General features: G+C 38.4%; 1 protein-coding gene across 3 annotated transcripts; it reads right to left on the bottom strand.

Moving 5' to 3' along the window:
• Positions 1-1,884: 1,884 nt before the first annotated feature.
• UBXN8 (UBX domain protein 8) lies at positions 1,885-19,917 on the bottom strand. Of its 3 annotated transcripts, none has more exons than XM_068971735.1 (8): positions 19,801-19,917; positions 14,669-14,791; positions 13,803-13,873; positions 12,028-12,150; positions 11,113-11,250; positions 9,400-9,441; positions 4,439-4,513; positions 1,885-2,368 (listed from the first exon to the last, which is right to left on the bottom strand). In XM_068971735.1, exons 1-8 carry the CDS (start codon positions 19,886-19,888, stop codon positions 2,201-2,203), a joined length of 828 nt encoding a protein of 275 aa, XP_068827836.1. In that variant the 5' UTR covers positions 19,889-19,917; the 3' UTR covers positions 1,885-2,200. The 3 variants fall into 3 exon arrangements, with proteins under 3 accessions (XP_068827836.1, XP_068827837.1, XP_068827838.1); XM_068971736.1 differs by having other exon boundaries at positions 14,669-14,680; positions 19,801-19,888; XM_068971737.1 differs by lacking the exon at positions 12,028-12,150.
• Between the last annotated feature and the right edge of the window lie 1,411 nt (positions 19,918-21,328).

The following is a 21,328-nucleotide window of genomic DNA, read 5'->3' on the forward strand; positions in this document are numbered from 1 at the left end:
AAAGTGAAGAAGAACTAAAGAGCCTCTGATGAAAGTGAAAGAGGAGAGTGGAAAATGTTGGCTTAAAGCTCAATATTCAGAAAACAAAGATCATGGCATCTGGTCCCATCACTTCATGGGAAATAGATGGGGAAACAGTGGAAACAGTATCAGACTTTATTTTTTGGGGCTCCAAAATCACTGCAGGTGGTGATTGCAGCCATGAAATTAAAAGACACTTGCTCTTTGGAAGGAAAGTTATGACCAACCTAGATAGCATATTAAAAAGCAGAGACATTACTTTGCCAACAAAGGTCCGTCTAATCAAGGCTATGGTTTTTCCAGTGGTCATGTATGGATGTGAGAGTTGGACTATAAAGAAAGCTGAGAGCTGAAGAATTGATGCTTTTGAACTGTGGTGTTGGAGAAGGCTCTTGAGAGTCCCTTGGACTGCAAGGAGATCCAACCAGTCCATCCTAAAGATCAGTCCTGGGTGTTCATTGGAGGGACTGATGTTGAAGCTGAAATTCCAATACTTTGGCTACCTGATGCGAAGAGCTGACTCATTTGAACAGACCCTGATGCTGGGAAACATTGAGGGCAGGAGGAGAAGGGGACAACAGAGGATGAGATGGTTGGGTGGCATCACCGACTCGATGGACATGGGTTTGGGTGGACTTGGGTGTTGGTGATGGACAAGGAGGCCTGGCATGCTGCAGTTCATGGGGTTGCAAAGAGTCAACACGACTGAGCAACTGAACTGAACTGAACCCATCCAGTATTCTTGCCTGGGAAATCACATGGACAGAAGAGCTTGGTGGGCTACAGTCCATGGGGTCGCAAAGAGTCAGACACGACTGAGCGACTAACACTTTCACACTTCCTGAGAATGTCCTTGATTTAACTTTGCTCTGAAGGCATTTTGTCTGGCCTTATTTGGGATCTTCCAAACCAGTGAACCCTGGTTCCTTTTTAAGTCCTTTCTTGAACTTCTCTTCTCACAGTTTACTATAAGCAGCAAGAAGAAACAGGCTGATGTTTTCAGTACTCTGGTTAGAAACAGATTTAGCTGGATACCTTGTTAGCTGCATTTTCCATTTCCCACATAACTGCACAAGCTCCTTCCCCTTGCTGTTGGCTTCACTTGCTTGCCACACATGCCTCTCCATGAGGCCACCCACAGTATGACTTCTTTCTCCATTTCAGTGACCATTTGCCTATGTCAAAAGCTTTCTCTATCTCCTTTCTCTATCCCCATTATCTCCTTTAATAAAACTTTATTACACAAAAGCTCTGAGTGATCAAGCCTCGTCTCTGGCCCCAGATTAAATTCTCCTCCGGGGGCCAAGAATCCTGGCGTCTTTGCGTAATACAACAGCCTTTCACAGGGAGCATGGGTTTGACCTCTGATTGGGGAACTAAGTTCCCACATGGCTTGGGGCATGGCCAAACAAACAAAAAAATCTATTAAAAAAAAAAAAAGAGTGATAGCATGGGAAAGGGAGTGGCTGGAATAGACAGCCTTTAAACCATCCTTGGAGTTTGAACTTGTTATTAGTGTGAATACACCATTATAGAAGTATAACCACGGAAATGAAGTGCCCAGATATATTTTTAAAACTCACCTTCACTTTGTTTTCATTGTTTTATCTTTAAAACACCTGGAATGTTGTAAATGTTATCCTGATCCACCTGGAATGTTGTAAATGTTACAGTTCAATGCAAGGCAAAATAAATCTCAAACATTAGTTAAGTAAACATGAGCACAATGTTTACTATCGAAAAGAACTCTGAAGTCTAAAAAGAGCTTTGAAACATTTTCAAAGTTTAATTTCTGGAAATACAGCAAACTAAACATTCCTACTTAGAAGACCTTAAAGAGTTTGAATGGTGAAATGTTCACTATGGCAAGGCCAATGAAAGAAACTGATAAATGACGTCAGCTGGGGAAAATACAAATTAATGAGCACCTTACTGTATACATTTCTATCTCATCCTCATTTGGTACATTGTAATATGGCACACTCCCTAATTATTATATGTAGAGAGCAATCCTTTCGTAGTACTTTATGTCCATACATTTCCATGGAGATCAACATTGAAATGTTTATGGCCTTGAGCTCAATCAACATATGGCATGATTTTAATGTGAATCCTCTATTGTCCTCTAAGGTCATGGTGTAACTGATTTCATGTAAAACAGCTAGTTGGCATTTCTAAACTAGCTGCTCTGCTCTTTCTCTTCCACGTTGAGTACAGTATCCACAGTTATTCCAATGTCCTGCAGTGACCAGCCTCCCTCCACTTCCAGAGGCCTTCTGGGAAAGGAAGTGGAAAGGCTGTATAGGGATGTGCTATACCCAATCTTCATCATCCAGTCAAACAAGACCTAGAAGAGAAAAAGCTTCGTTATAAATAACTGCTCACGGTTGTGTCCCTCATGATAGTTTATGATCTCTCATTGTTAAATCATGCCCCTAGGAGTCATGAAACAGAACTTTCATATCTTTCAAAGGAACTTTCCAGTGTTTAAAGCAAAACAGCATGCCATGAATTTTGAGATGTGAATGACCCTTGATAACCTTTTGTTTCAAAGAAGGCCTAGGGACTACTGACACCTACAGGCAGCAGAAGTATTAAACAATTAGGAAATCTCCAATCATAGGGAACGGGGAGATTATTCACTAAAAAGGTTAAGAACAAAAGGTTAGCATTTGGGAAAAAAGTCATTTAGATTACAATGAAAGCCAATAGTCCACATCAAAATTACCCAGGAACAGTCAAAACAGACGTGTCCATGGGCCAGAAACTCTGCCTTTTGATAAGAGGCCATCCCTATGAATGTACTGCATTTCCTGTCATAAAGATTCCCACTGTAATTGTCCAAATTTCCACTAAAACTCCTGCTGAAGGATGGTGTGTTGCTTTAGGAAGAAAGCTGAATGACAGAATGTTCTCAGGGGATGCTGGTATCACTTATACATATATCAACTTATATCAATAATTATACTTTATATCAAAGTGATACTTATATCAATTATAAGTAACCCTTGACTTCTACCACCATCCATGTCCCTGTTGATATTCCATGTAATAAATGTGCATTATGTCATACAATGCCATAATTTTCCAATATATGAATGAGCCTTAGTTTAACCAATGCCTACATAAGCACTTATATTATTACCTTTGATCATTTGTCATTATTTCCAAAGAATAAATTCTCATAAATGAAATTACTGGGCCAAAAGATATATTTTAAAATATATACTGATAAATTATCCTACAAGAACAGCAGTCTAAATTACATTTACATGAACAATGTGAATGTAATTTAATAAGAATCTCTGTTTTCTGCACACACTGCCCCAAACTGGGTACTCTTCTTTTTTATCTTTGACAATTTGATAGGTAGCAAATGGTACCCATTTTAATATGCACTTCTCTGATTCTAAGTGAGACCAAACATTCTTTTCATGTTTATCACTTGGTGTTTAATTTTTCAAATTTTTTTAGCTAGCAAATTTTTTTAGCTCCATTACTTTATAAATATTTATTAAAGTGTTGTTGTTTGGTTGCTAAGTCATGTCCGACTCTTGCAACCCCACGGACCCCCACCAAGCTCCTCTGTCCATGGGATTTCCCAGGCAAGTTTTTTTTCTCTAGCTAGCATAATCATTACTTTATAAATAATTATTAAATTGTTGCTGCCAAATTTTTAACTTGATGAGCTTTATAGAATTTAAAATTTTTATGTAGTCTAACCTACTAGTATTTCCTATTATAGTTTATAGCAGTCTAGACATAGAAGGTTAAATGCAGCAATAAGGAGAAATTTATTTAGATAATTACTTAGATTTTTAATGCATGCATAATGATAAATTCAAATGTACTTAAAATCAGAAATACACCAACATATTAGTAATTGGCTTTGGTGTCAGATGGCAAATCAAAATTGTTTTTCACTCTAGTTTTCTATATTTTCCAAATCATTGCTAGTGAACACAATATTGTTTTTAAAAGAAAAAAAAGGCTATTAGAACAAAAAGAAACAAGCTTTAGAGAATGATCTGAAAACATATGCAGTGGGGCTTCTTATATTAATATTATTAACAATCCATTATTAATAATATTAATAATCCATTAGGGCTAATAAGAATAGAGCTAATAATAGCTGCTTCCTAAAGATTTGAAAGCATCTTACCACTGAGCTGTGAAAATATAATTTAAAAACAAATTAAAACAAGGAAGAACTGAAAAAAATCTGAATGCAGAAATCACAATTCAAGAAGCCTCAGCATGCCTAATTCTCCAAATTTCTGTCACGTAAAGTATACATAAATCCCATTTATCTTCAGCTGATGGCAGTGCAGACAACAGACAACACATCCTCCCTGCATGGGAATAAACTATTGCCAAATTCAACACAAATATTTCTCCAAATATGATTTTTCCTCACCTGTGAACTGCAAGACTTAAAAAACCTTCTCCTCAGGACACGCCCACTTGGACAGCGGAGAGCTACAGTCACGACCTGAGGAAAAAAGTGTTCAGATGAGAATTCCAACTACGGCTGTTTGTAATTCCAAAATCACTACTCCTGTGAAACACCTGTACCTAGTTCTAAGCACTCATGTGGGGTTTTGTAGAAATTTAGCTCTCAGAATTGTACGCCAACATTAAGGTCCAGAGAAAATTCACCTTAAACACAGAAATAATTCTTCTGAACCTGAAAAATATCTTCCCACTGCTTGAGGAAACCAGTGACAAGAGTCTTCCAGAGAGGGCGCCAGAGACCCGAGGTTTCTGTCTGCCAAGACAATATCAAGACTGCAGCTGGGCTTTGAAAGAGGCCTTACCAAGCCAAGATGATCCAGAGCCACCTCAGAGTCTGCAGGGAAGACAAACACTGGACTGGAAGGAAACAAAACGTTACCCAGGCCACCCCATCACCGTAGGCTGGGCACCATGTCTACCTCATGAGAACAAGAGATGAGCCTGGAGTTAGTCCTGGCTGCTGGGGGTCTTGGAGACCCCCTTTTCCTGGGAGCAACTTTGTTCTACATATTGAGTTCCCCCACAATTTTTCCTCTGATGAAAGTGTTAAATAGCTAAAAAGAGCTTGCAACATGCTAGTAATTTAAAGAACATTCTAAAAGAGAAAAGAGTGGGAAAGACCTAGAGATGACCATACTAATAAGCAAAGTAAGTCAGAAAGAGAAAGACAAATACCATATGGTATCATTTATGTGGGGAATCTAAAAACAGATGCAAATGAACTTATTTACAAAATTGAAACAGACTCAGACATAAAAAACAAACTTAACGGTTACCAAAGTGGAGGGCTAAATTAGGGGTTTGGGATTAGTAGATACAAGCTACTATATACAAAATAGATGAACAACAAGGTCCTACTTGTATAGCACAGGGAACTATATTCAGTATCCTGTAATAAACCATAATGAAAAAGAATATGTATATATGTATAACTGAATGACTGTGCTGTCCACCAGAAACACAACATTGTAAATCAACTATACTTCAATTTTAAGAAAAGAAAAGATGACAAATTAGTCATTAATTCTGATATTCATTATTCACGCTCAGGAAATCCTTTCTGATGGTCCTATGGAAAGTGTTTTAACCCTTTCTTATGGGTAAGAAAGGCACACTTCCCAGACTAGAATGCTATCTTTTTCTTGTTTTTAACTTTTATGAACGTTACCCTAACTGTCCTGGGAGTTTTTTTGGCAGCACAGTTACAGAAATGGTGGAAATGGTTGTTTTATAGTAGCACCCACCCACTTCAGGAAAGCCATGTTAGCAAATATTTCCATGCAAGCAGGTAGAGTGTTTTATTCACATCCAGATTGGTGCGATGTTGAGCTCTGTTACTACTTCTACTAAAGGAAAAGTTTTATAATAAAACAAAACACAAACTAACAATCACAAAAGCCAACTTTGCTTATTTGTAGAACAATAAAACCTAACTTTTACAGTGAGGTTTTTTTGTTCAAACTTTAATGATCTACGGGGAGAATTAAGGCCAAATGCTTTCAAAGAAACTAAGGTTAAAATATAGTGACTTAATATTTACCATTGTGAGTAGATAAATATTTAAGCGAAATCAACAATCACTGTTTGAAACCTAGTTACTGTTCCATTATTACAATTACTGTTAAAGGTGGGTGTGTAATTTCTCCTAAGATTACTGACAGTCTAGTGGACTGACCTATGAACAGGTCAAAGGCCTGGAACAGAGTCCAAACTGTAAAGTAAATCTCTGTCCCAAACACAGATTGTTACATGAAATCTAAATGAAAAGGGGCAGCACTAATTAAAATTTGGCTCCCTTTAAAATGAAATAAGATAGCATACAGCAATGAAAACAGTTGCTATGGTATTATGGTAATTACATGAGGATTTACAAAACTCTTCAAATTATCTTAAATTCTACAGTTATTGTCTTTTCAGTTTACAAGTAGAACAGTAACATGTGGTGACTATTCTGTTGTGAATTCTAGACTACTTATAACTTTCGATAGTAGTAATATGAAATACATAACAAGCACTTACTTAAATCAGAGTATAAGGCTTAAGAATGGCATTGTTTCAGATACCGCCCCCCTTTCAGAAATCTGTGTCAGCCATTAGTTCACTCATCTATTAGTCTGCTCCTAAGTCCAAGGAGGCTTCCACTATGACAGGAATTTTCTCATATGGCTATTGCAAAGCGTGCAGAGCCACAGGCTACATATATAGGATACACACTCACACAGTGAAAACTTCACCCTGTTCTGATAACCTTTAAGACGAATGTTAGTCCCTTCCCTGAGCAACAAAGATTTATTAAGATGTCCCTCGATTCTGTGGGTGACACCACACACTTAATGGGCCTAACTTTAATAAGAAAATAGAGAATGTCCTGAAAATGAAAATCTCCAGTATTGCTAAAGGTGAAATTATTCTTTTATATATGGATTCATGAAACAGCTGTGTGGCTTAGGGATTAAAATATATTAGTTATGATGGGCAAGCTTTATGTATGATGATAGAGCATGATTATGGTATCAGAGCAAAGCTTCGAAGTTGACAAAATACGAAATGGTACTTTGCAGACAGCCAGAAACAAGTATGACTATGTGACTGGCAAAGACAAACATCCTAAAATCTGGGGTAACTGTGGCAGAGTGCTCACTGCCAACTCCAGGCGTGCCTTTTTAACTTGGAAAGCACTTTTTTGGGGTGACGGGGTGAAGGGTAGGTAGGAAAGGCACACTCTCCAAACTAGAATGCTTCCTTTTTCTTGTTTTTAACTTGTATCGTGATGATGACATTCCACGCCTAATGTCTACTTTCATTATTATTAAACAGTCCAACTACAACAGAGGGGAAAGGTCAGGCAGAGACACCTGGAGGGACCAGGCTAACTGCTCAGAAACAGCTCATTAGATCAAAGAGTTGGTGACCAGGTCAAGGAGTATAAACTGGGACACCCAGAGTCATCCAGGGAGGTAAAAATAAGGGCTGATGAATGGCTAGCAGGGAATTAGGAATTCATCCTTTGAATTCTAAGAAATCTATGCACAGTAGCAACTGCACAGGTGGAAAACACCTTGCCCAGTGATGATTCTGACAGAATCAAAATCTTCCAAAATGTATTTTCTTTTCTTGATTAGTGTAGAATAGAATACACTAGACAAATATCAAGTGGTATTAACTATACATTAGTGGCATTCTTCACAAAACTTTATTATATAATTTAAAGTTGCTTATACCTGATTGATACTATGTATGTGATTCTCAGGTAACATGTAATTCTCAAGTAACAATTTTTTACCATAATTTTGTTGACTTTATTAACCAAAAATAGCAAAGAGGACCAAAAATCAGAGCACGGCCAAAAGAGAAGCAAATAGGAGCAAGGAGAAGCAAATAGGGATAGTAATGTTTCTAGAGTAAACAAGGGAATTAAGCCCAGAGGTCTCATGCAGCCAGAGGGCCTGGGCTCCCCCAGGAGGGACCTCAAAATCCTGCCTGTGGCTTCCGCCTCAAGTTGAGGAGATGGGATGAAACTTGACTGAGGTTCATCCCAGCTCTAAAACTCCATTACTGTGACAGACACTTTAATGAGTGTAGCACAGAAGGTCATCTATCAAGTATGGGAAAAAGGCAGAAAAGAAACAAAATGGAATGACTATGAATAACTCTTAATAAAGTGGAGAGCAACACCAACTGCCTCCAGGTGGAGATGTGTTGACCTTTCTAGGGTCACAGACCTGAGATTCTGAAGAGTACCCTCCTTCTACCTATAGTCGCAAAAAGGTACAATTTCAAAGGATTCACTGACCACCTGACGTCTGTCGTCACTGGTGACACACTGGTGTTCTGTAGGAGTAAGGTCATGTGCTTTAAAGCTGGAGAAAAATCTTAAAAGGCGTTCCCGTCAACCTGAGCTGTACTTAGTTACTCCTGTATTTTAAGTGGTTGTCATGGATACCAACCCAGAGCTTGAGGAGAGGTGAGGATGTAGGAGGGTCAGGACAGACATCATGGGTGTGGATGTGATGGGTGTAACAGGGAGGAATTAGACCTTTCGTTTTTTTCTTAAATTGTGTTTCTCCTGGGACTGTGATTCTCCTGGGATTGATTGCACACTTCATTGTCTCTATTTCTATAAGACTTTCAGCATTTTCCTCAGTATTTTAGTATCCAAAATACTAACTTATGTGCTGCAAATGTGTTGGCAAAAATGAGACCCTCCAGCGCGTTCATGGCTGCCTCAGAAATGGTTTTCAGGGAGTGTAACAGTCGCTGAGAGTCAAGAAATGGAAAACCATCCAGCTTTCCTTTGCCTACGCCATTTCACGGCTTTAAAGATGTGCTTCTGTACATTAGAGACTTAGTGAAACTGAGCTGGGCAACCGCAGGAAGGCGGCACAGATTATGGCAAAGCAGTTGGGCAGGGGACACAATGCCAAGTCGGGATTCAGTCCAACCCTGACCCCAAACAGCAAACCATCTTTCAATTCAAACACCTACAAAGTAGCTGCATCTTTCATTTTCTCCTTTTTAATGGAAAAACTACAATTTGAAGTCATCTGCCTATTTTGATTCTATTTTAATAGGCAACTCATGTGATGACCTAACATTCTGGAAAATACCACATATCCAATCTCTGCCCGATGAAGTGGGAGGGCTTTAAAACACAAGCTCAGCAGATAGCAGGCTTCCAAAACAGGGCTTGACTGAAGCATTTGATACCACCACATATTTGAAACAAGACCTAATCATGGTGCAAACACATAAACACTGTACTATTTTTTCTTTCTAAACCCAAATGTAGGTAAGATGTATTTACTTGATGTTAAAGAAAATTAAAAATACATTGATTTTCAAAGAAAAAAAAGATAAGCTTACTTCTTCAGCTGTTTCAGGAGGTTCTTCAGGAAAATCAAGAACCTAAAGAAAAGTTAAGTATTTAGTAACAGGAATGTAAACAGAAGAAGAAAAAAATAACCTCAAAGAGAAAGAGTTCCTTTCAACATAGAGTTTGGACATATCTATGCTTAATGAAATCTTTTCTTTTAATATACATTTATAAAATGTTTACAATGAGAGACTCAATAAACATTTTTGGATAAGCAACTCTGTGCTAACAATACATCATAAAAACAGGATTTGAAAAAAAAACATCTCAGATGAAAGCTGCTAATCTATACACATTTAAAGAACATTATGTTTATGCTGTTCTAAGATATTACATTAAAATGTACTACTAAAGAAACAGAGGATAAAAATTAAGTTCAGTAAAACCCCTCAATTATTTAGGTTCACACATATATGCATCAGGATGAGTACATATATATTTCTCTTTACTGGTGCCTTCTAAGGGGCTGGAAAACCACCATTCACTTTGGTTGCTTTCATGATTTATCCATATTTCCCTATTTCTGTTAATCTATTAAAACACCAGATGTACATAGCATTTTCTCTCACTAAAACAGTGTACAACAATTTCACCTTCAAGGGATGCTTTTTATTTTTTAATACCATAGAGTCCATATTTTATAACATTTTATCTAACAAATATTCATTGCATTTATTAAATAAATCATTTCTTTTTGTTTGGTATCAAAAACATATGTGATGGTCAATTAGAATTTACCATCAGCATGAGATAATCTATGCTATTAACACATAACAAAGAATCTTACAAATGTAATGAGTCCATGTAGCTCTCTAGATCTTTTTCAAATGTTAGAAACAGTTCAAAGACCCAGTTCCCACCCTCAAGCTCCATGAAGGGACCAGGAAACCTCAGACTGAGAAGCAATACATTGGAAATTACTTTTAGGGAATACACAGCTTAGCAGCTTTACCTAAGACTCAATAGAAACACACTTATTTCAACCTTAACCAGCTCCAAATTGGTCTTAGGGATTAAAGATTTGAAAGAAAAGAAGGAATAATAAACCTGGACATCGCTCCAGAGTGAATGGTTGCTAACTCATTCCCTAAAAGGGGCACTGAGGACAATGATATATTCATGTTAATAATGATAGCTACTCAACTAAGCTCCAATACTTTGGCCACCTGATGTAAAGAGCCGATTCATTGGAAAAGACCCTGATGCTGGGAAAGACTGAAGGGAAAAGGAGCAGGGGGCAGCAGAAGAAAAGATGGTTGGAAGGCATCACTGACTCAATGAACATAAGTTTGAGCAAACTCTGGGAGATAGTGGAGGACAGAGGAACCTGGCATGCTGTAGTCCATGGGGTCAGAAAGAGTTAGACACAACTGAGCAACTCAACAACAAAATATATGACTTCTTGTATATTAGCTGCCCAAAGGAATGTCTCCGTTAGTAAATATTGCATTTTTTGTTTCTACATAATTAAATTACTTCCTTAAAAAGAACTATTTACTAATTGTACTATCGTTTATCTTCCTAGATTCCTTGTAAGTTTGGCTCAGAATGCTAGTATTTAATAAGAAGTGATTCTTAATGGAGCTGAAGTGATTCTTAATGAAGACACCATCTGGATTCCCTCAATATACCACTTCCACCAAAAAAACAATATCCCTACTGTACGCAGATACAGCTCAGTGAACAGGTATTAAGTAATGAACCTCCTTCTTCGTGGGCTGCTCAGTGGGTGGTAAAACTTTGGTTACAGGCTTAGGCAAGTTCCGTCTCTTTGCTGCTTCTCTGTTTGATGTTTCAAAAGACGTCTGATTCTCACTATCAAGCTCCAAATCTTCATCACCCTGGTCAAAAGCAAACTCAATTCAGAAGTGAAGTCACTACAAACAGCAGTTGTATTTTATGTTGCCATCTTTCACATTACCTTTCTTACCAACCCTTGACGGTTTCATGGCATATTTACCATTATGAAATGGATACAAACATTCTGCTTCATTGTCAGAATCCTGTTTACCCCTACTGGATCATCTTCTTTATGAGATGATGAGAGGTACAGTGTAAATAGAAAGCAAAAAAAAAGTCTTTGGGACAGAAAGCATCTTACACAAAAAAATCTGCAGCCAGTTCCTCTAAAAATGAATTTCTTTATGAATATCCTTTTTTCGCTGAAAGAAAACTTAACATTGTAAACTACCACTTGCAAATGACAAAATTCATATTCAATGCCAAAGGAAGAGAGTCAAAGGTCAATTTGGCTTCAAAAAACAGAGCTAAACAGAATGAATATAATGTGAGCTTACAATACCCAAGAGATTTGGATGCCCTCATATAAAAGATGTGATTTAGTCAACAGTTTTCTCAGACTGTCTTAAGATAGAACTTTTCAAGGATCTAAGTTATATGCTCTTTAGGCACCAAAAACCACTTAAACATTTGACATAAAAATATGATCAATAAAAACTATATATATATATATAACTGATATATAAGCATTCTTAATAAAGACTCCTAAAAATAGACTGGAATAATAATTTGAAATTTTTAAAAAAAATTAGTATATGTTAAAGGGAACATAAACAATAGCAGGATTAAAAAAATATGAAATGAGAATATTTTCTAACCCCAAGTTTATGACCATTGCTTAACTTCCAGGTTTCACCCGTCATCTGATAAAAGCGTTCTTCCAGCTTTTTCAACTTCATTTCCTGGCTAGGTTTTAGAACATTCTCTATGTATCTGCTGACCTGTTAAAAAAAAAAAATCAGGTGACTATACATTAACACCCCTAAGATTTTATTTACAGTCTATAAAGTTGTAAATAAGAACCAGGTAAGAAGTGGTGTTTTAACACTAATTCAGTTTTGCCAAAAAACCTACATCCTTCACTGTTGCACTACTCTCTAAAAATTTGCATTTGTATACAATGCAAAGAAAAACAAATGTTCTATCCTTCTGCTTGTATGGCAGTCTGCTGATACATCCTTTAATGGGTTTTCAGTGCAACAAAAACTTACTAGGGTTGGAGATATAAGTATGCCCAAGTGCTACCTGATATTTCAAGATCATGAAAATAACTGTTAGATGATCATCCATGGTAAATGCAACTTCTAATTAGCAAAACCAATCTTGGATAGGATGAAGCAAAAGCAGTGCTCAGAGGTAAAGTTATGGCTATAAATATCTAATTAAAAAAGAAGAAAAGATATCAAATCATTAACTTTACATCTTAAAAATCTTGAAAAAGGACAAGTTAAACCACAAAGCTGGCACATGAAAGCAAATAATAAAGAAGACATAAAAACAGGGAATAGAAAAACAACAGAACCAATGAAACCAAAAAGTGGTTCTTTGAAAAAAAATTAACAAACCTTTAACTTGACTAAGAAAAAGAGATGACTACCAAAATCAGAAATAAATGTAGGGAAACTGAGACCCTCAGAAATTGCTGGTGGACATACAAAACGGTGTGGAAAATAGTTTGGCAGTTCCTCAAGAAGTTAATATATAGAATTACCATATGACCCAGCAATTCCATTTCTATGTATATACACCCAAAGAATTGAAAATAAGTTCTCAAATATTTGCACACAAATATTCACAGCAGCACTATCCACAATAGTCCAAAGGTGGGGACAACCTAACTGTCCATCAGTGAACAGATAAACAAATTTTGATCCATCCATACAGTGGAATATGACTCAGTCCTAGAAGGAATGAAGTGCTGATTTATGCTATATGGATGAACCCTGAAAAACATTAGGCATGGGAAAGAAGTCAGACACAAAAGGTCACACGTTATATGATTTCACTTGTATGAAACATTCAGACAGATCCATACAAACAGAAAGCAGATTGTTGGTTGCCAGAGGATGGAAGGAGTGAGGAATGGGGAAATAACTGTTTAATGGGTTTGGGGTTTTCTTCTGGGGTGACGAAAATGTTTTGGAACTAGACAGAGGTAGTGGTTGTACAACATTGTGAATATTCTAAATGCCACTGAATTACGGGCTTCCCTTGGTAGCTCAGCTGATAAAGAATCCGCCTGCAATGCGGGAGACCTGGATTTGATCCCTGGGTTGGGAAGATCCCCTGGAGAAGGGAACAGATACCCACTCCAGTATTCTGGCCTGGAGAATTCCATGGACGATATAGTCCATGGGGTCGCAAAGAGTTGGACACGACTGAGCGACTTTCACTTTCACTTCTCAATGTTTATACCTTTTAATTCTTTTAGATGGGCTAAAAGGGTGATAGGCAGTAAGGCCAGGCGTGAAGTCTGAAGACTTCTGAAGTGAAGTGAAAGTCACTCAGTTGTGACCTAAATTTGAAATTCCCCCAGATATTTTTGTATTTTTGTATTTTCTCTATATAATACTTTCCAAACAGTAGGCTTTACCTTTTCACCTTGTGCCTCTTGTTGTTTTTTCCTCACAAGTTTTTGCCTTTTCTCGTTCTTCTCTTCTTCTTCTAAGATATCAAAACATACAAGTGCTTTTTAATTCCCATGTATCTGTAAGTTGAATGTTATTTTCTCTGAAAATAATCTGCAGATTTTCACATTTGGGGAGAGAAAAGCTTTCAAAAAACAGATTTATTTTTCAAATAATAAAGATCAAATAGACACAGACAGTTGAAACAAAGAAATCTGCAAGAAATTTCTTTCTGTAAGAAATGTCAATCTGTAGGAAAAGGTCTGTTCTGAAATAAAAACTTTCTGACATGTATTAATGTTGTGTGTTACAGTTTTGGTAGGGAGATTTCAAGAATAATGATGGTGGGGTTTTTTTCTGAAGGTGCCGGATAGGGTTTTAGCAGCTCTACAGAAGCCCATTCCCACACATGAGGTGTAGAATACTGTGCTCTAGCTATCTGGTCACCCTTGGACATGACGGTAAAAGCAATACACCTAGATTCTCAACGTGGGGTGTGAGTGGCAACCCTTTCAGTGACTTAACCAATATTAGATTATAAGCCACTGAATGTCAAGAGAAGGGATCTCTGCTGTTGTATAGACTTTTTAAAGTTTGGGTTAGAAATGACATAGTTTCAGACGTATATACAAGAAAAAAGAACAATTTCTCATAAAAATATTGGGGTATAGCCCATTCAAAATTGTTAACTAAAGCTGTAAGTATTACTCTACCATAAAATTACACAGCACAAATGAATGGTAAAATAATGCTTATTGTGCAAAAGTTCTCGAATAAAGGAAAGAAATTTTAGTAGAAAAGTATAAAAGGGTAGCATAAACAGTAAACTTACCTTTCAGATAAACTTGGGAAGGTTTAAACGAGTTAACCCATGAGGTAGTCACAGAAATAATTAATGTAAGAAGAGCAAGCAGTAGGAAAATCCGGCCACACAGCAAAATTAGATCTTTGATTCCTTATAAAGGTTAAAAAAAATTACAATTACAATTCAAAACATTTTTCTTGATACTAATAATGAGTACTAATACATTAGAAGATTATCTGTCTAGAAAAGTAGAGTAAAATTTAAGGTATGTAACTGTCTTAAGATTTTTCATATAGTCTCCTTTGGGCAACAAAATTCATGACTGTCATTACCAGAACAAGTTTTCAGAAAATGATTTTAGAACATCTTATCTCTCAGGAATATAAGTATAATCTGAGTGACTGGCTATATTATAAATATATGACTATCAATAATGCATAAATTCTGGTTTCCTTTCTGCCCAGAGAAAGAAAATAATCCACATAATTGGGAATTAAATTGTGATAGTATCCTATTATCAGATTCTAGTTCTATTTTAAAAAAGGCACTCCCACTGAAACACCAAATTCTTCTCACGGATAAATTATGCAACTCTGTACTTCTCTATTGCTCAATATTTACTTCATCATTTGTAAGTAAATTTACTAGATACATGTTTGCCTAGAAAAAATTAAAATTTCAGTACTTGATTTTTATTAACCAAATGAAAATTAACCAGCAAAAATGTAACAAGTACCTTCTTTGTGTAATACATTTTGCCAAATGGTAGAGAGTGTACGTATAAAGTTGGATTAAAAATGGTTTCCACCCTCCACAAATTTCTAGTTTTGTTTTGTAATTCTCAAAAGTTACCAGGCAAAAGTACAGAGGAACCATCTTACCAGTGTGATGGGGGCTGGCAGTTAGTCAAATAACTAAGAATTAACAAAGGAATCATATATACAGATTTAAATATTTTATTTTTAACTGAAAATATATATACACGCACACATACACACACACATATATATATATACACACACACGCATACATATATCATCCTTAAAAAATAAGCAATTTAAATTTGTTTAAAGTTTTTTTGTTTTCTTTTGCATTACAGCCCCTTCAACCTTTGCCAGCATTAGCTACTGATTCAGGTATTGTTCAATATGGTATGTAATTAACTCTAGAGTAACTATGATCATTTCAAAAGTAATTTGATACCTAGAGTATTCATATTTAGAGAAACAAATGCTTTATGGAATTTATGTTCCATAACACTGCTTTTTGTTCTAACAAGCAAGCAATTTCAAATGGGAATACAGAAGAACTAGATTTATGTGTACACCTCTCAAGTAAGAAATTTTTTAATTAAGTTGAGGTGTTTTGTTTATACTATGCTCAAGAGCCCATATGCAGGACACTTCAAAGGATAACAAACGTGATGAACCAGCATTAAAACACTTAGCTTAAGTATAAGTAAAAATGTATCCGCACTGTACAGAGTAGAAAAAAAACGGATCATTTCTCAATATATGTCCAAAAATATAGCACAGGTGAATGAACATGTCTGAATTCTCTTTGGTAATTCAATTAGCAGTTCCAGCTAAAAGTAGCAGTATCTCTAAGTCCTGGTCCAAACATAACTAGCCCTGCAGCTGTTGCACTGAGATGTATGATTTTTAAAATAGACTAAAATATTGTTACTGGATATTTGCAGAACCAGTAACAAGAAACCAAATTAGACAACCACCAGTTCACAATTGTGAGAGGATTCTGGAAGAAAGGAGTTAAGTGAAAATGTATAAAACTAAGTGGAAAGGCTACCAGGAGCCCAGTTGCATTTTCTAGAATTTTTTACTTTTATTAAATTAGATATTGTGGTAAGTGATGGGAATACAAAAAAAGAAGAGGGGGGCCCTCTGTGCTCAAGAAGTATATTATCCTGTGGTCAGAGCTTATCGTGTGAACATCTCCTTCTGCAATCCTGAGTAACTACCTTCTCATTGACTAGTGACTCAAATAATAGTGCAAAGTAGATTATAGATGAACAGAGTAATGGTGAATTCTGTAAGGTAAGGAAGCAGGTAGATTCTGGAATAAGTGTGAATTTAACATTTCTGTCTATCATTTAGATAAAGGTCTTGTTAGAGTCCAATATGGCTGGAAACTTCTAGAGAATGTAGATTTTTTAAAAGGCATTTTATTTTAATTTCTTATTTCAAGCAACATTCTGGGTACCTGACTTCTTGGAGGTAGGGTAACGAGAGGAAATATACAAAGTTAAATTTCATCATGGTCTCTTAATTCCCTTCTTCCCTCTCTCTTTCCTTCTCATCCATTCATTGATTTATGGATGCATGCAGCAACTAGAGATTGAACACCTGCCTTCTGCAGCGAGAGTGCAAATCCTAACCAATTCCAGGGAATTCTCATAGTGGCCAATTTTAGAAGTGGTTTAATAAGGGAGACAGACATGTAAACACATCATTAATAGGAAAAGGAGTGTGTCAAGGCTGTATATTGTCACCCTGCTTATTTAACTTCTATGCAGAGTACATCATGAGAAACCATGGACTGGAAGAAACACAAGCTGGAATCAAGATTGCTGGGAGAAATATCAATAACCTCAGATATGCAGATGACACCACCCTTATGGCAGAAAGTGAAGAGGAGCTAAAAAGCCTCTTGATGAAAGTGAAAGAGGAGAGTGAAAAAGTTGGCTTAAAGCTCAACATTCAGAAAACGAAGATCATGGCATCCGGTCCCATCACTTCATGGGAAATAGATGGGGAAACAGTGGAAACAAATCACTGCAGATGGTGATTGCAGCCATGAAATTAAAAGACGCTTACTCCTTGGAAGGAAAGTTATGACCAACCTAGATAGCATATTGAAAAGCAGAGACATTACTTTGCCGACTAAGGTCCATCTAGTCAAGGTTATGGTTTTTCCAGTGGTCATGTATGGATGTGAGAGTTGGACTGTGAAGGCTGAGTGCCGAAGAATTGATGCTTTTGAACTGTGGTGTTGGAGAAGACTCTTGAGAGTCCCTTGGACTGCAAGGAGCTCCAACCAGTCCATCCTAAAGGAGATCAGCCCTAGGATTTCTTTGGAAGGAATGATGCTAAAGCTGAAACTCCAGTACTTTGGCCACCTCATGTGAAGAGTTGACTTATTGGAAAAGACTCTGATGCTGACAGGGATTGGGGGCAGGAGGAGAAGGGGACGACCCAGGATGAGATGGCTGGATGGCATCACTGACTCGATGGATGTGAGTCTGAGTGAAGTCCGGGAGTTGGTGATAGACAGGGAGGCCTGGCGTGCTGCAATTCACGGGGTCTCAAAGAGTCGGATACGACTGAGTGACTGAACTGAACTGAACTGAATATGTCCAAAGATGAACGAATTCTCCACCAGTCCACGTTTCCTTTCATTCTTCACTTTATCACTGGTACCACCAACTGCTTGAAGTTGTTTTTTTGCCACATGTAGGAGTCATCCTTGAATCTCTCCTTTCCATCACTCAAATAATTAATCCATCAACAACCCTGCTGATTCTACTTGGCTAAAATCCCAAATCTATGTGCATTTCACCTCCTCTGTTATCCTAGTCCAGGCCGACTGTCATCATGACTTCCCTCCTTTGGAAGCCTAACATGGCTCACTGCTTCTGCTGTAGCATCCTTGCAAAACATTCTTCACGCAGAACCCAGTGACCTCTAAAAAGCCTTAAGGAAGTCCCTTAACCTCACTATATCTCAGTTTCTGCTACTCTAATGACAAAAAGCAAAGAGGAACTAAACAACTTCTTGATGAGTGTGAAAGAAGAGAGTGAAAAAGCTGGCTTAAAATTCAGCATTCAAACAACTAAGATCATGGCATCCAATCCCATCACTTCATGGCAAATACATGGGGGAAAAGTGGAAACAGTGACAAATTTGATTTTCTTGGGCTCCAAAATCACTGCGGATGATGACTGCAGTCATGAAATTAAAAGACACTTGCTCCTTGGAAGAAAAGCTATGACAAACCTAGACAGTGTATTGAAAAGCAATGACACCACTTGGCTGACAAAAGTCTGTATGGTCAAAGCTATGGTTTTTCCAGTAGTCATGTACATTTGTGCGAGTTGGATCATAAAGAAGGCTGAGGACAAGACTTGATGCTTTCCAGTTGTGGTGCTGAAAAAGACTGCGGAGAGTCCCTTGGAATGCAGAGGAAGAAAACCAGTCAATCCTAAAGGAAATCAACCCTGAATGTGCACTGGAAGGACTGATGCTGAAGCTGAAGCTCCAATACTTTGGCCACCTGATGTGAAGAACTGATTCATTTGAAAAGACCCTGATGCTGGGAAAGACTGAAGGCAGGAAAGAGGGTGACAGAGGATGAGACAGTTGGATGCCATCACCGACTCAGTGGACATGAGTCTGAGCAAACTCCAGGAGATAATGAAGAACAAAGAAGCCTAGTGTGCTGAAGTCCATAGGGTCGCTGTCAAAGTGTCGGACACCACTTAGCGACTGAACAACAAAAATAGGGATTATAATAGTAATCCCATCTTTTTGCCTTTTCATATTGATTGTAAAGCGGATTAGATGAAATAATGAATGAACAGTATTTAGAATTTGGCGCTAAATGAATGTTACTGATACTATCTTGAGCCAATCTCCCTCTAGGTCTCCTTGATCCAGCCTCAATGGTCTTCATCCTTTTCCTCCAACGCGTCGCAATTTCTTTGTCTGGAATGTTTTCCGGCTTTTCAAAGGGTTGATCCCTTATCATTTAAATCTCGGCTTAAATTCCTCAGCAGGTTTACCTCACGTCAGTTTATTTCCTTTTGAGCATTCAACACAATTTGAAAGTCCTGTATATGTTTGTTTCTGTGCTTTCTGCCTCTGTTCCCTTACACTCAAACCTTCACCAGATCAAGGGCTACTTTTTCAGCCACCGGCAATCAATTTCCTCAACGCAGCGGGAATCTTGCTTTCCCCCTACCAGACCCCTACCCGGACCACGATCCAGACCTGGATCCGGAAGAGGGAGGCCGGCGCGGTGCAACCTGGGAGTCGTAGTCAAAGCCACCCAGAGGCATCGCGGCTGGGAAACGGAAATTCATTGCAGTGTTCATGGGGCTGTTACCCGAGTATGAGGGTCAAAATGGAAAAGCCAACACTTACCCAGATCTGGTATCCCACGCCGGAGCTCCAGACACAAGAGGGGGAGAGCAGAGAGTAGAAAAATACCAACAACCCAACGAGAAGCCATAGTGACGGGAGCCCCGCTTCCGGGCGGAAGGCCCGCCCCTTCCGGCTGCGCTTCCCTGGGAAAGTGGAGTGGAGGGAGACCTTGTTAAGGGAGGAATTCGGTAAGACAGCTAGACCCTGAAGCCGAGTCGTTGGTCAGATTGAGATGAGCCCAGGTTTTTGAACTCATAATCTGTAGCGTTAGAACAAGTGCAGGACACCTCACGTCACGTGGGCGGTGAGACGGCCTCGCTGGCGCCCGCCTAGTCAAGTCCTGTCAAACGTGCTCGCTGTCAAGTCAAACGTGGGCTCTGGCGAGCCTGTCCGCACCTGGATTCCGGAGGTGAAAAAGAGTTGTCAAGAGTAAAATGAGGCGTAATAGAAAGGGTACGGGCAGTTGACGCTGTGAGGAGGCAGCCTGGTCCTTTGGCCTTGTGTCCGCAGAGGGTGCTTGTGGACTTTTTGGTCGGAGCAACTGAGCGCCACTCTGCCGAAGCACCTTCTTCATCGCCTCAGTGGTCTCCGGCCCATTTCGTGGTCTCTGGTTCCTGTGGAAAGACGATTCAAAAGTGGGACCTGGCACCTAATCCTGGAGACCCGCCACCCCTTCCCCGCTCCGGGTTAGTTTTGCCAGCAGGGTTATTGTTAAAGACTTAACTCAGCTTCACAGTTCTGTGACCTCATTGCCATCCCGTGACTCACCTCCAGGTCGCTGCTGCCAACCTACAGCGCAATTAAGCTAGGGAGATCCTTGCAGGTTACAAGCTTTCTTGCTTTGAAAGTTCATTTTCTGACCTAGCCATCAATTTTCCCACCCTGGCATTTAGTTTAGCTAACATTTATTGAGCCCCACAGTCTGGTGCCCGGAGGATTTATGAGACTCAAATACATGTAAGTTAGTGAATTTGCCCCCAGGAAGCTCAGAAACTCAGTTTAGTAGCCTTGTAAACAGATAAATACAGCGAGTGCTTGAGTGTTGTGATAAGGATGGGCACGCGGCTGTAGAACCCTATCCCCAGCGAGGGCTTGAAGGCTTTCCTGAAGGAAATCATGCCTAAATTATGTCCTAAAGGTTAGGAATTGGGAAAGGCGGCAAGAGGAAGAGTGGGATTTCAAGTTTAGGAAACTGAATGCAGAAAAGGCAGGAATTAAAATATTGCAGTTTCAAGTTTGAGTGGAGGTGCCTAGAGGTAGGCAGTTAGGAGCACACAGGGCTTGGCTTTGTAGGCTAAGAACTTTATCCTGGAAGTGAAGGTGCAAAATAGGAGGGCACAATCTCAAAATCAGTCTAGATGAAGTATTATAAATTTTCATATGGCATACCAATGAAGTAATTAACTATATTGACTCAGAGCTCTCGTTTTTTTTTGTCTGCATGAAAAAAGGAAAGAAAGGAAGTTCCACACTTGTTAACTGTCTTCATTTTGGTGTGATTTCCTTGTTTAGGCATTTTGCTTCCTCT

The sequence above is a fragment of the Capricornis sumatraensis genome, chromosome 4 (genome assembly GCF_032405125.1).
Source record: "Capricornis sumatraensis isolate serow.1 chromosome 4, serow.2, whole genome shotgun sequence".
In the NCBI taxonomy this organism is placed as follows: domain Eukaryota; kingdom Metazoa; phylum Chordata; class Mammalia; order Artiodactyla; family Bovidae; genus Capricornis; species Capricornis sumatraensis.

What these genes read in the sequence shown, in the direction of transcription:
- UBXN8 (XM_068971735.1), bottom strand. Translation starts at nt 19,888, where the DNA reads ATGGCTTCTCGTTGGGTTGTTGGTATTTTTCTACTCTCTGCTCTCCCC. An exon ending in GCGTGGGATACCAGATCTGG is followed by an intron (nt 14,792 to 19,800) that starts GTAAGTGTTGGC and finishes AACCTTTATAAG; the next exon opens with GAATCAAAGATCTAATTTTG. An exon ending in AAGAGGCACAAGGTGAAAAG is followed by an intron (nt 12,151 to 13,802) that starts GTAAAGCCTACT and finishes TTTTTTTAACAG; the next exon opens with GTCAGCAGATACATAGAGAA.